General features: G+C 46.2%; 1 protein-coding gene across 3 annotated transcripts in view; it reads left to right on the forward strand.

The window, feature by feature from the left end:
- The window catches only part of ADAMTS12 (ADAM metallopeptidase with thrombospondin type 1 motif 12), a 521,425-nt gene that overhangs the window by 305,588 nt on the left and 201,584 nt on the right, over positions 1–14,253 (forward strand). For all 3 annotated transcript variants that reach the window (XM_033933191.1, XM_033933202.1, XM_033933212.1), the window contains one exon: positions 7,107–7,248. In XM_033933191.1, the coding sequence (XP_033789082.1) occupies positions 7,107–7,248 (142 nt within the window). The remainder of the gene's footprint in view (positions 1–7,106; positions 7,249–14,253) is intronic.

Below are 14,253 nucleotides of genomic sequence, written 5' to 3' on the forward strand. Positions count from 1 at the left end.
GAGTCCAGAACTGAGAGAGCAAAGGGCAGTCGAACAACATATGACGGAGTGTATCGGGCGAGCTCCTGCAAGACCAGCACTCATTAAGATGAGATGAACCAAGTTTGGTTACCTTAGTTGGAATCCAGAATGCTTTGTGCAAGGTGAAAAATGCAGATTGCATCAAAGAGGACGAATGAAGGGCTTTACCGACATTGATCCAAATTTTCTCCCAGCAGTCATCGTCAAAATTCAGGCCCAGTTCATCGTGTCAAGATTCTCTGACAGAAGCGATGGCCTTATATTTATGTGAACGCAGTAGTTTGTACCAGCGGGATGCGACGTGCTGCTGAGTCGAGAACTTATCACAGTAGGATAAATAGGAAGGATAGCCAGAGCAGGAGGATGATGGAAGGAGATCCTTTTTGATAGTGTGAGTAAGTTGAAGCCAACGAAAGAACTGTGAAGGCGGTAGGTGGAAGGACCTACATATATCAGCAAAGGTATGCCATTGACGACCATCATAAAGGTGACCCACAGCCCAGATGTTATGATCCTGCCAAAGTTTTCAACAGCAGGGGAATACAATACTGGTAAGGCCAAGGGAAAGATAGTTTCATGGAGTCAGCAGCAGATAGATGTGATTCCTGCAAAAATAAGACATCAGGTTGTAATCTAATAACATAGTCCCATACTTTTGTTTTTTCAAGGGGCTATTCAGTCCTTTCACATTTAAAGAACAGATATTAAGCGACATAACTACACATGATGAAATAGTAGGCAAACAGTAGATCTAGAGGTAATAATGTAATGCAATAGGAACGAGAATAAGGAGCTCCAGAAAGAGCATAGCTGGCAGAGAGTACCTGGCAAATAAAAGCAAAAAGGTGGGCCAAAGAGCCATGGTAACCAGAGGAGAATAGTCAAGAAACTAAATAGTGATCCTGTCTCAAAGACTGCTGAAATAAAAATAGTATCATCCAGAAGCAGAAAAGAGGAGAAATCAGACATAGGTTCAGGACAGTATTAGAGTGGGTTAGTAAAACCACAGGGGCTGCAATGAGTAGAGCCAGCCAACAGTACAAGACAAAAAATAAGAAATGCTAATGTAAGCTGCAATCAGCAGAAGGAAACTACAGGAATGTAGAAAAACACAGAGTAATACTACAATACTCCTGCCATGAAAGCATATACATGAGGGTGGAACAATCATGCATAAATCATCAGGAGCAGATATAATAATATCCTAGTATAGGGGCCTGAATAAGGTATAGTAATTATGAATAACAACAAATTATATAACAGTAAAACATAGATCGTCTAATAGCAGTATAAAACTCAGTCCAAAGGAAAAGCCAAGGATGATCCCGAAGCCAGAAAAAGCGGTGAAAAATGCTTCAGTAAGTAGTGAGTAGACACAGCCATCAGGTCTTGTCAATAGCGCTAGGAGCAGCACGTTCGATGTAATCGGCTAATTCCAAGGGATTCACAACATTCTTTGTAGTATTATTGAAAGTGACCCACATCGTGGCAGGACATAGGAGGCCAAACGTGGTGCCGATAGACTTGAGTCTGGGGCGATACTCCAATAGCAACTTTCGCCTCTTAGCGGTCTGTTTGCCGGATTGTGGCGGAGGGGTACGACATGAGCGGGGGGGATGGCGGATCAGCGGGGGGGCCTTCATAGGTGGGGGGGGGCAATGTCGGTTCTTGGGGGGGGGGGGTAGAGCAGCGCCGCTACCCTCGGGGGGGAGATGGAATGAATCAAGTGAGTTTCCCTTAGATCCTATGATATACAAGTACTTTGGTTTACGAGCATGCTTCTGGAATGAATTATGCTCGTAAACCAAGGTTCCACTGTATTTACAAGAAAATGAGCTGGAGACAGTGCTTGTCCCATTCATTTTTTAATGCTTTTAATTTAATTCTGTCATTGTGCAGTTCTGTTTGTAAGTGCTCACTCAGTCCCCTTTTTATTAAGCCAGGATCCACACCCAAGGGGAGAAGTGGCCTAATGGTTGCGAGTTTGATCCCAGCCTGCCTCCTGTGATTCTGGGAAAGTCACTTAACCACACCTTGATTTACCATGGGAGCCACCAACCTGCAATATCTGAGTACTGCAGGATGATGACTCCCACGGTAAATGCATAACACATATTGTGATTAACCTAGAAAGCAATGTTATGCCACGATCTCAGAGCCATAGGGCTGCAAATGTGCTCCTGAGCCACTTTTTTCAAGGGCTCCCCCATGATGAACCCGTTACCCATCTGAAGTGCTCCCCAAACACTCCTCTCAGATCTAGACTGCTTTCCAAGGAGAAGACCCTCTCAGCAGGAAATAGCCCCAGGGCCGCCATCAGAAATTTCTGGGCCCCTTACTGAGCAATCCTATTGGGCCCCCCACACACCCCTTTCCCCCCCGACCCCCACTTCTTCCATGGGCCGAATACACACATACTTTTCTCTGTCGCCGCACTCTTTGACCAAAAGATTTGTAAGCCTGCAACCACGTCAAGGTAGACTCTTTCAGCAGGGCCCTAACCTAACCTAAACTAAACTAATCTATACCTATCTACTCTAAACTAACATATGTCTAATACTGAACTAATAACAAACTAACAAACATCTGCATAATAAATAACTAATAAATAATAGTGCTAGTAGCTATAATTCACTTTTGAATGTAAAATCTCAATTAAGGATTTCTTTTGACCTTTGTAGGCCAGAAGTAGATCACAATTGCACAATATTTTTTGTAACAAGTATTAAATGTGTTTTTATAAATACTGTAAGCTTAATAAATATATCAGAAAAAACTACACATCTGAGCGCATATCTGAACATACACATCTGTATGATCCCATCCTCCTCAGCTTGACTATAGCTGCATCATGCATGTTAAAAATGTACGATATGTTGATATGTGCACCTTCCTTCCTTCCCATCCATCCTCCTCAGCCTGTACTTACACATCCACAGCTGCAAGTTAATGATGATGTATATGTTATGATGATAAATAAGTGCATATGAGCACATCATTAACATGCAGCTATGGATGAATATTAAAAAGAAACAATATTCTGTACAATTGTCAATTTATAAATCAGCGTCTTCTCCCCACTCTCTCTTTCCTATTTCCCTTCAGCGTCCTCAGCCCACTCTCTCTCCACTTTCCTTCAGTGCACGCACATAAAACCAAGCAAGTAATTTATATCATTTTCATTCCATTCATTCATAGAAATTAAAGTCTAAATAATGCCAGTCACATAACAAAACATGATTTTACAAAAATAATTCCCTGCACAGTCAAGCCTGCAAGGATTACTAGATGTCTTTCAGCAGCTCCCCTCCCTCCCTCCCCCTTACCTTTGTGGCCAAGTCAAAATGATCTACCAACAATAAAATTTTAAAAACACAAAGCACGCTGTACGCAGAGAAAATGTTAATTATCATTTATATTCCGCGAGTTTTCAAAGAGGTCAAGGCAGATGACTTTATGCAATGTCACCTCAGTAACAACTATACAAAAATAGACAAATATTCCCCCTCCCTTTTTACTAAAACGCGATAGCGGTTTTTAGTGCAGGGAGCTGCGCTGAATGCCCCACGCTGCTCTCAACGCTCATAGGCTCCCTGCGCTAAAAAATGCTATTGCAGTTTAGTAAAAGGGGGCCATAGTGCAAAATATAGACAGCATATATAAATTCTCAAAGCAGACACATTTTGATCACTAAGTTGAAAATAAAATCATTTTTCCTACCTTTGGTAATTTCATCAGTCTCTGGTTGCACTTTATTCTTCTGACTGTGCATCCAATATTTCTTCCCTTCTTTCAGCCTCCTGTATGCTTCCTCTCCTCCAGACCTCATTCCCTCCCCAAACTTTTTCTTTGTTTCACCCTGCCCCTTCTTTTTTTCTCTCTCTCTCCATACTCCCTTTCTTTCTGTATGTCTGTTTTTCTCTCTCTCTCACCCTGCCCCCTTTTTTCTTTCTCTCTCCACACCCTCTTTCGTTCTGTATGTCTGTCTTTCTCTCTCTCTCCATGCACCATTTTTCTTTGTTTCACCCTGCCCCCTTTCTTTCTTTCTGGCTTCATGTCCCCCCCTTTCTTTCTTTCTCCCTGCCCTCCCCTATGCCACCACCATTGGGAAAATGCTGCCACCGCCACTAGGGAATAGGCTGCCACTGCCACCATTGGGAACAGGCCGGCGCCGAGTTCGCCCTGCTTCTCTTCCCCGCTGGGCCGACCAAATCTCGCCACCCGACGTCAATTCTAACGTTGGAGAGGACGTTCTAGGCCAGCCAGGCAGCGATTGGCTGGCCCAGAACGTCCTCTCCGACGTCAGAATTGACGCGAGTGGCGAGAGTTGGCCGGCCCCACAGGGAAAAGCAGGGAGAACTTGGCGCTGGCCTGTTCCCGATGGCGGCGGTGGCACTCAAGTGGCTAAAGAGCCGCAGTTTGCCGGCCTAGGGAGAACACTGGAGGGTGGCCAGCTGTGCACCCCCTTGGGACGTAAACCCGGGCAGGGCGGACCTCCCCCCCACCCTCCCCCACCTTGGTATGCCACTATCTGTACCTCACTCCCTCCCTATGACCAAAAATTCTCCTTTCTTCTATTCCCCGTGTACACAACCATCTCTTTCCCTCCCTTCCTCTCTCCCAAGTCCATGCTTCTGTGTCCAAAAACCCATTCCCTCCTCCACCTCAGCATCTCTTTCCCTCCCTTCCTCTTTCCCAAGTCCATGCCTTCTGTGTCCAAAAACCCATTCCCTCCCCCACCTCAGCATCTCTTTCCCTCCCTTCCTCTCTCCCAAGTCCATGCCTTCTGTGTCCAAAAACCCATTCCCCCCCACCTCAGCATCGCTTTCCCTCCCTTCCTCTCTCCCAAGTCCATGCCTTCTGTGTCCACAAACCCATTCCCTCCCCCACCTCAGCATCTCTTTCCCTCCCTTCCTCTCTCCCAAGTCCATGCCTTCTGTGTCCAAAAACCATTCCCTCCCGCACCTCAGCATCGCTTTCCCTCCCTTCCTCTCTCCCAAGTCCATGCCTTCTGTGTCCAAAACGCACTCCTTCCCCCCTTTTGTGTTCCGCGTTTGCCTCCTAGCCCATCTTTGCAACTTTCTCAGCAAAACGGAGCTCGAGCCGCGAGGCTTGTCTTCTGTTTCCTGCCTGCACAGCCGCGCACAAATAGCAGACCGGAAGTATTCTCCAACATCAGCGCTGACGTCGGAGGGTAGGCTTTGCTTAAGCCCTCCCTCCGACGTCAGCGCTGACATCGGGGAACACTTCCGATCAGCTATATGTGAGCGGCAGGGCAGGTACGAACAGAAGATGAGCCTCGCGGCTCGTATTGAACTCCGCGGGTTCCCCGTCCAGCTCTCTCCTGTGCACCTAGGGCGGACCGCCCCACTTAGACTATGGCCTAGGACCCTGGGGGAGCCCGGGCCCCCTGTCAGCTCTGGGCCCCTGAATGCAGGACTGGTAGTACTGCACTGATGGTGGCCCTGAATAGCCCACAGCTCAAGGCTCCCTTTGACCTCTCTTTCTCTATCTCAATTAAGGAATAGCTTCACTACTTTGAAAATTCTCACTTCTGGCTTCAGCTATGAATTCTATTTCTCCAGATAAGGCACATCTTCAGCAAAGCACAAGAAGCATGAGAGTTGCTTGGATTGCATCTTTTATAACATTGTGTTCTCTTAATCACCAAATCTTCCCTTGAGATTCATTTGAACTGCAAATTAACTCCTCTCCTGGAGGTCCAAGTGCTCCATTCTTGATCTCTAGCATACTCCTGGATACAACCCAGGAAAAGGATGAGGAAAGGAAGAACAAGGACCAAAATTGGCTACTGGATTTTATAAAAACATACTCTTTGAAAAATAAATTCTATAGGGGAATGTCTTAAATACCATACATTCCTCCTTTCTGACTTCATCAACCCTGATGTAACTACCGTGTTTCTCCGAAAATAAGACCTACCCTGAAAATAAGCCCTAGCATGATTTTTGGGTGGGTCTTAATATAAGCCCTACCCCATAAATAAGTTCTAGTCGCCGGCAGCAGCGCTTCCCCTGCCCCCCTCACCTCCGCCCCTGCTGCACAGCCAAACCCCCATTAACTCTCCAATCTTTCCATCTCTCTATCCTGTCCGAACCTTACCGACCCTCTGACCATGAGACCTACTACCTCCTCCACAGAGCAGCATCAGCAGCACTCTAAACAGGCGACTTCATGGCCTTCTCCCGCCGGGGCATTCCCTCTTCCGCATCACTGATGTCATCAGCAATGCAGCGCACGGAAGGCCACAGTAGGAGAAGGTCGTGAAGCAGCCTGTTTAGACTGCTGCCGATGCTGCTCTTTGGAGGGAGGTATGTAGGTCTCGCGGTTGGCGGGGTTCAGATGGGAGGGAGAGATGGAAAGATGGGATGGCCAGTGGGAATTCGTCTGCGCTGCGTGGGGGAGAGAGCTGCTCAAGGGTTCTGCTGCAGCTGCATGGAATGGAGGGATAGAAGCTGGGCAAGGGTTCTTCTTCACAGGAGGATGGGAGGGAGGGATAGAAAGATGCTGCAGAGGGAAGGTACAAGGGGATGGATGAGAGGGGAGGAAAGATGCTGCACGTGGGGGATAAAAAGTAAAGAGGAAGAATTGGGGTGGAGGAGAGGAAGGGAGAGATGATCATTGTAACGTACATGAAAAAAATAAGACCTACCCAGAAAATAAGACCTAGTGCGTTTTTTGGGTCCAAAATTAATATAAGACACTGTCGTATTTTGGGGGAAACACAGTAGTAAAGGACATTTCTGTGACATAAAATGCCATGGCTTTAACAAAAGGAAGAGGTGGGTAGAGGGTATGAAAGGGAATATTATTCTAAGGGAAAAAGTAGATTAGAATAATTTTCACCAAGGTTAGTTAATCCTACTATTAATAAAAGGAGAATCCTTTGTGAATATCAATGATTATCTTAAAGATCACATTTTTCTGTTTCACTTGAGTCATTATGGTGGAATTTAGGTTTTGGAACAGCAAAGATTCTGATGTAGGTTTGTTTATTAGATCAAGAATATTATATAGCCATATTTATGCATGACACTTAATAAAAACACATCTTTTCTATTCAGCTTCTTTTTCAAGAGAATAATCCAGGAATAAAATATGAATACACTATACAAAAAGACAGCAACACTGAAAATGAGATAGATGACCAGGAGTATTACTGGCAGTATGGAGGATGGACAGATTGTAGTGTAACATGTGGGACTGGTAAGTAGAATATTTATCTCCATATTTATTATCCTTTTCTATTTTTATTCCATGATTCATCTTTTTTAGCTTTTACACTAATCTGGGTGGCCAGGATTTGGCTGAGAAGGCAATTAATTAATATTTTAATACATATATAAATAATGATATTTAAAATGAATTTCCCATCCCTTAATTGCCAGATTTAAAGACAGATTCAGATTTTTTTATATTGTTTTTGCAAATTCACGATTGAGAGACGTTTTAAAAGCAGAACAAGGCAATTTCATGAACGGCAGAGGTTTTAAAAGCAGAACAAGGCAGACTACTTAAGTCAGTGGTCCTGATTTATAAAGCCATTACTTTATAGTTGCTGGAATGGGAAAAAGCTTATAAACTAGGCCTAATGATTTGATAGGTCATTAGGGAATGTACAGGGTGAGGGAAAAAATGTACGGTAATCTCCTACAGGTTTTTTTGCTGGTTTCATAGCAACTGCTTTGAATTTCAATGAGAAATTTTACATATGTGGAGGGGCATAATCAAAAGAAATGTCTAAGTCCCCTTTTGGTCTAAGTCCCTAGATACAGAAAGTAGGCAGCAGGGAAATGTCCATTATAAAAAAAAAATGTCCAAAATGAGATATTTTTTTTAGAATGACCTACCTCTACGTTGAGCAATTTAATCACCCAGACCACCACTACGTCTATCCTTACCACACATTCCCGACCAAAAAATTGCCCAAGTCCCAAATGCCCAGAACAAGACATTTTAGGCAAAGTCCTTCACCTAAAAGCAGGAATCTGTAACTGGCGTCTGTCATAAACAATGCCGGTTTCAGAATCCTGGAACTGCCCCCTGTGATCACGGCAGAAGAGATGCCTAATCTCTCCTGCCGTGATCCCTCCTAACCTCCCCGGCAGGAGAGATGCCCAATCTCTCCTGCCGGACACAAAGCATCCCCCGCAACACCTGCGCGATTACCGGCAGGAGAGATGCCCAATCTCTCCTACTGAAGAACACCACCCCCCCCCTCATCGGCAGGAGGGAGCCCAAGCCCTCCTGTCGAAGGAAACCACCACCACCCCGATCCCCGCCAATGACCGTCAGAAGGGAACCCAAGCCCTCCTGCCATTAGGAAACCACCCCCACTGAACCACCACAATAACTGGCAGGAGGGAGCCCAGGCCCTCCTGCCGGAAGGAAACCACCTCTCCTGAACCCCCACGGTGACCAGCAGGAGGGAGCTCAAGCCTTCCTGATGGAAAGAAACCACCCACCGAACCCCCTAACTCCCCAACTGCGCACCCAATCCCCCCGACTCCCTAATCTTCACCCTCCCCCAGACCTCCCCCCTCTAACCTCAAAAGATGGACGGACGGATGGGTTCTCCCTCTGGCCGGCCAGCAGGAACCGCCTTCCTCCAAATGGCAGGCCTGCCCCTTAAGATTCGGTTGGCCCATGTGTCTAAGACCCTGTCCATAGGAGGGGCCTTAGGCAACTGGCCCAATTTCGGTTGGCCCAGGTGCCTAAGGCCCTTCCTATGGGTGAGGCCTTAGATGCCTGGGCCAATCAGACCCTAGACCCCTCCCCAGTGAATCCCACAATGCACTGGGAAGGGGCAGGCCTACAATTCGGAAAGAAAGCAGGCCTGCCGGCTGGCTGAAGGAAGGACCCATCCATCCGTCCATCTTTTGACGTTAGGGGTCCAGGGGGTTTTGGTTGCGCAGTCGGGGGGTTAGGGGGTGGTTTCTTTCTAGAGGAGGGCTTGGGTTCCCTCCTGCCAATGAGCCATGTGGTGGTGGTGGGGGAGGATGTTCTTTGGCAGGAGAGATTGGGCATCTCTCCTACCAGGGAGTTTAGGAGGGATCGAGGCAGCCGCGATCAGCTCAGTGGCCCGATTTGGAAATTATACCTGTTTTGACTTGGTCTAAGTCAAAACATATAAGTTCTGTCTGGCAACCTGTCAAACTATGGCTGCCAGATGTCTTAAGACTAGGGTGGCTCACCTCCCGCCCTATCCACTCTTCCAAAAACGCCCCTTTTCATTCTAGGTGTACAGAGGCAGGGTTAAGGTCTAAGCTGATTTTAGATACTTCTAAAACCAGTTTTGATTATCGGTACTTGGACTATCTTCTTTTTGACCGTCTAAGTACCAACTTAGGCCACTTTTTTGTACTTTTTTATTATTATTATGAACCCCTTAGTCATACTTACATATTATTATTATTATTATTATTAAACAATATTTAATTATCTTAAGCTATATTCATGTTTCTGACATTTTAACATTACTACCTAGCAATTTATGCATGTTAAAAATGTTCGAGCTAAAACATAGTAAAATAACATCATTCAAATGATAGAATTAATAACGTGTCCACCCCCAGCTTTAACAGATGCTTTCAGTTGCTTTGGGAAGCTTTTAACAGCTTTGTCGATCAGTCCCAGATCATCTGCCCGTGATTGATAATTTACAGACAATTTATTTAAAAGCATTTTGGATCAGAATAGCATATTAATTTCTATGAAATATTCTATGGCATATAGGAATTTTCCTCGAAATATTCTAAACTAAACTAAACCTTAACTTTGTATACCGCATCATCTCCGTAAAGATAGAACTCGGCACGGTTTACAGGTAAATTCAATAAATGAGGGAAGGACATAATAAGAAATTAGGTTAGCTAGCTTTATGCATGCTTCTCTCTTCTCCACTCCTTCCTGCCCTCCATAGTCCTCCCTACCCTCTTCTAACCCCTTCCTCTGTAATGTTGCCTAGAGCTTGTATAGGTATGTGCGACGCACAAATGGAAGAAATAAATATTAAATACAATTTTTTCAAATTTAAAATTATTGCTTACAAAAGTCTGTCACTGTGACTTCATTAACAGTAAGCTGGTATCCTATTTTATTTAGATAATGGTAGTTTTACGGTCCAACATTTTATGAATGTACAAAAATCTGTGGATGGTCATGCTAAAAAGTCTGTATCACAGATCAGATCCCTTGAAGGTCTCCTCAGCTTTAGAAAAACAATAAAAACTAGAAAAACAATGAAACATACCTCTCTACCTAAACCCCTGCTGTTGTCTGATGGTCTACAAAGAAATGTAGATTGGTACCAGAACCAGTATGTGTCACATAAGGAAAACTTGTACAGCAGACCCTCAATATTCACGGGGATTAGGGGCAGAGCCAGCGCCAGGAGCATGCTGCAGAAGCCACTTGCGAAGATTTAGAGGTACGGGGGAGGGAGAGTGTGAAGTGGGGGTGGGCAGGAAGGAGTGGGGGTATGGAGAGGAGTGTGCAGGGGGGACATGGGGGGCACCACCTTCCCAGGCACCTCCTTCCCTTACTACTACTACTACTACTACTAATTATTATTTTATTTTTATATATCGCCAAAGCCATGAAAAGTTTGAGGCGGTTTACAACAAGAAGCGCTGGACAATCAGCGAAGAGGTCAACAATTCAAAGACATCTATACAATCTTATATAATGGAAGAAGTAGAAACCTATATAGCTTGGCGATCCCAGCAATCCCTCACCTGCCCGACATTATCGGGGCCAGGAGGGAGCCCAATCTCTACTGGCCCAGCGGCACCGCGCTCCTCCACCCGTCCAACATAATCAGGGCCAGGAGGGAGCCCAAGCCCCTTCTGGCCCAGCGATCCCCAACCCCCCTCCCCCCCCCGCTGATTCTGATGGGGCCAGGAGGGAGGCCAAGCCCTCCTGGCCCGGTGACACCCCATATTCCCCACCCCCACTAAAATATGAACCCCCCGCCGACCCCATGACAACCCCAATCCCCCCTACCTTTAAATCGTTGATTGGACGGACGGGTGCCAAGCCCGTCCATCCGACAGGCCAGCCATCCGTTGAATGGTTGGCCTTAGGGCCTGATTGGCCCAGGCGGCTCAAATCCCGCCCACAGGTGAGGCCTGAGAAGCCTGGGACAACCGGAATAGGCCCAGTAGGCTTAGGCCCCTCCTGTGGGCCCTAAGGCCAGCCATTCAACAGATGGCTGGCCTGTCTGACGGACGGGCTTGCCACCCGTCTGTCCGACCAATGATTTAAAGGTAGGAGGGGATTGGGGTTGGGGGTGGTCATGGGGTCGGCGGGGGTTCGTATTTAGTGGAGTTGGGGGGCATAGGTTGTCACTCGGCCAGGAGGGCTTGGGCTCCCTCCTGGCCCCATCGGAATTGGCCGGTGGGGGGGTGAGGGTGCTGCCGGGCAGGAAGGCTTTCCCGATTGTTGTAGGGGGGAGGGCTCATCGCTGCAGGAGAGATGGATCATCTCTCCTGCCGTGATGATCGCCCACCCCCCTCCGAACTGCGGCACTTCGGGGTGAGCATCACCGACAGGGTAGATGCCCTGCCCCGATGCTCACCCTGAAGTGCCGTGGTTCAGATGGGGGTGGGCGATCATCATCGCGACAATAGAGATGAGCCATCTCTCCTGCAGCGATAGGCAGGTTGCTGGAGCCGCTGAGCTGCAGCGATCAGCTCAGCGGCCCCTTTTTCGGCACTTATACCTGTTTTGACTTGGTCTAAGTCAAAAAGTATAAGTGCCAACTAGGCAGCCTGTCAAAGTCTTTGGTTATACCTGTTATACGCCTAGGTCTAGGTCGGCCCACCTCCTACCCACCCCCATCCTTTCCCCACCTCTAAAAATGGCTCTTTTCTCTCTGTGCATTTAGAAGCAGGGGAAAGGCCTAAGCTGGTTTTAGATACGTCTAAAACCAGCTTTGATTATGGGTCAGGCTTTCTGATCATCCAAGTACCTATTAAGGCCACTTTTTAGCCGTTTTTTTATTATTATTATGAGCCTCATATAGTATATAGTTAACAGGTTACAATTTACAATAGATTTGCCATAATTTCAGTACAAATTTCCAATACAAGTTTTTTCCTAGCTAGACACATATTAAGGGTCTAATACTAATATACATAAAGCATAGTTACTTACCGTAACAGTTGTTATCCAGGGACAGCAGGCAGCTATTCTCACATACGGGTGACGTCATCGATGGAGCCAGGATGCGGACGCCTCACAAGCAGACTTGCTTGAAGAAACTAGAAGTTTCAAGGAAGGAAAGGGCCTGAAATAAAGATAGGCCTATACTATCGTCCACCCGGACAAACCGGAGATATCAATGAAGAAATGGAAGCCGAGATGAAGCGAGAATGCAAAAGCGGTAACACGGTTATTATGGGAGACTTCAACTACCCTGGGATAGACTGGAGTCTTGGAAGCTCAAGATGCGCTAGGGAGACAGAATTCCTGGAGGCTGTACAAGATTGCTTCATGGAGCAACTCGTTAGAGAACCGACGAGAGGAAATGCCACTCTGGATCTAATCCTAAATGTACTAAGAGGACCTGCAAAGGAAGTGGAAGTAGTGGGACCGTTGGGAAACAGCGATCATAATATCAAGTTCAAGGTGGAAGTAGGAATTCTGAAAGGAAAGAGAACCATAGCGACAACTTTTAACTTCAGGAAGGGAAACTACGAAGCAATGAGGGGAATGGTAAAGAAGAGACTTAGGAACACTTCCAAAAAATGGCAGACGGTAGAACATGTCTGGTCCTTTTTCAAGGACACGGTGAGCGAGGCGCAAAATCTGTATATCCCCAGATTCAGAAAAGGTGCAATAAGAGTCGAACAAAAGACCCAGCGTGGATAACTAAAATAGTGAAGGAAGCGATAGGCAATAAGAAAAATTCATTCAGAAAATGGAAAAAGGACAAATCTGAGGGAAACTGGAAAGAGCACAAAGAATGTCACCGTGTGATTCGAAAAGCCAAAAGAGAGTATGAAGAGAGACTAGCCAGGGAAGCACGAAATTTCAAACCGTTCTTTAGATATGTTAAAGGGAAACAGCCGGCTAGGGAGGAGGTGGGACCGCTGGACGACATTGACAGGAAGGGAGCAGTGAAGGAAGAGAAAGAGGTCGCAGAAAGACTTAACATGTTCTTTTCGTCTGTATTTACAAGCGAAGACACAACCAACATACCGGAACCTGAGCAAATGTTCAATGGAAATCAAGCACAAAAGTTAACATCCATGGAAGTGAGCCTTGATGATGTGCGCAGGCACATAGAAAACTAAAAACTAACAAATCCCCGGGTCCGGATGGAATCCATCCAAGGGTTCTGAAGGAACTAAAGGAGGAAATAGCGGAACTACTACAGCAAATTTGCAACCTATCTCTGAAAACAGGTGTGATCCCAGAGGATTGGAAGATAGCCAACGTTACACCCATCTTTAAAAAGGGATCAAGAGGTGACCCAGGAAACTACAGACCGGTGAGTCTGACCTCGGTTCCGGCGAAAATGGCAGAAGACCTGATAAAAGAAACCATCGATGAACATTTTGAAAAAAACGAACTTCTGATAACCAGCCAACATGGTTTCAGCAGGGGGAGATCGTGCCTGACTAACTTATTGCACTTCTTCAAGGGAATTAACCAACAGATGGACAGAGGAGACCCCATAGACATCATATACCTAGATTTCCAGAAAGCCTTTGACAAGGTGCCTCATGAACGTCTACTCCGGAAACTGAAGAACCATGGGGTGGACGGAGACGTGCATAGATGGATCAGAAACTGATTAGAGGGTAGGAAACAGAGGGTAGGGGTGAAGGGCCACTATTCAGACTGGAGGAAGGTCACAAGTGGTGTTCCACAGGGCTTGGTGCTCAGGCCGTTGCTTTTTAATATATTCATAAATGATCTAGAAACAGGAACGAAGTGTGAGATAATAAAATTTGCAGACGACACCAAACTATTTAGTGGAGCTTGGACAAAGGAGGACTGCGAAGAATTGCAAAGGGACTTGGACAAACTAGGGGAATGGGCAGAGAGATGGCAGATGAAGTTCAATGTTGAGAAGTGTAAAGTATTGCATGTGGGAAGCAGAAACCCGAGGTACAATTATACGATGGGAGGGATGTTATTGAATGAGAGTACCCAAGAAAGGGACTTAGGGGTAATGGTGGACATGAAAATGAAGCCGACGGC

Source organism: Geotrypetes seraphini, chromosome 1 (assembly GCF_902459505.1).
Source record: "Geotrypetes seraphini chromosome 1, aGeoSer1.1, whole genome shotgun sequence".
Lineage (NCBI taxonomy): Eukaryota > Metazoa > Chordata > Amphibia > Gymnophiona > Dermophiidae > Geotrypetes > Geotrypetes seraphini.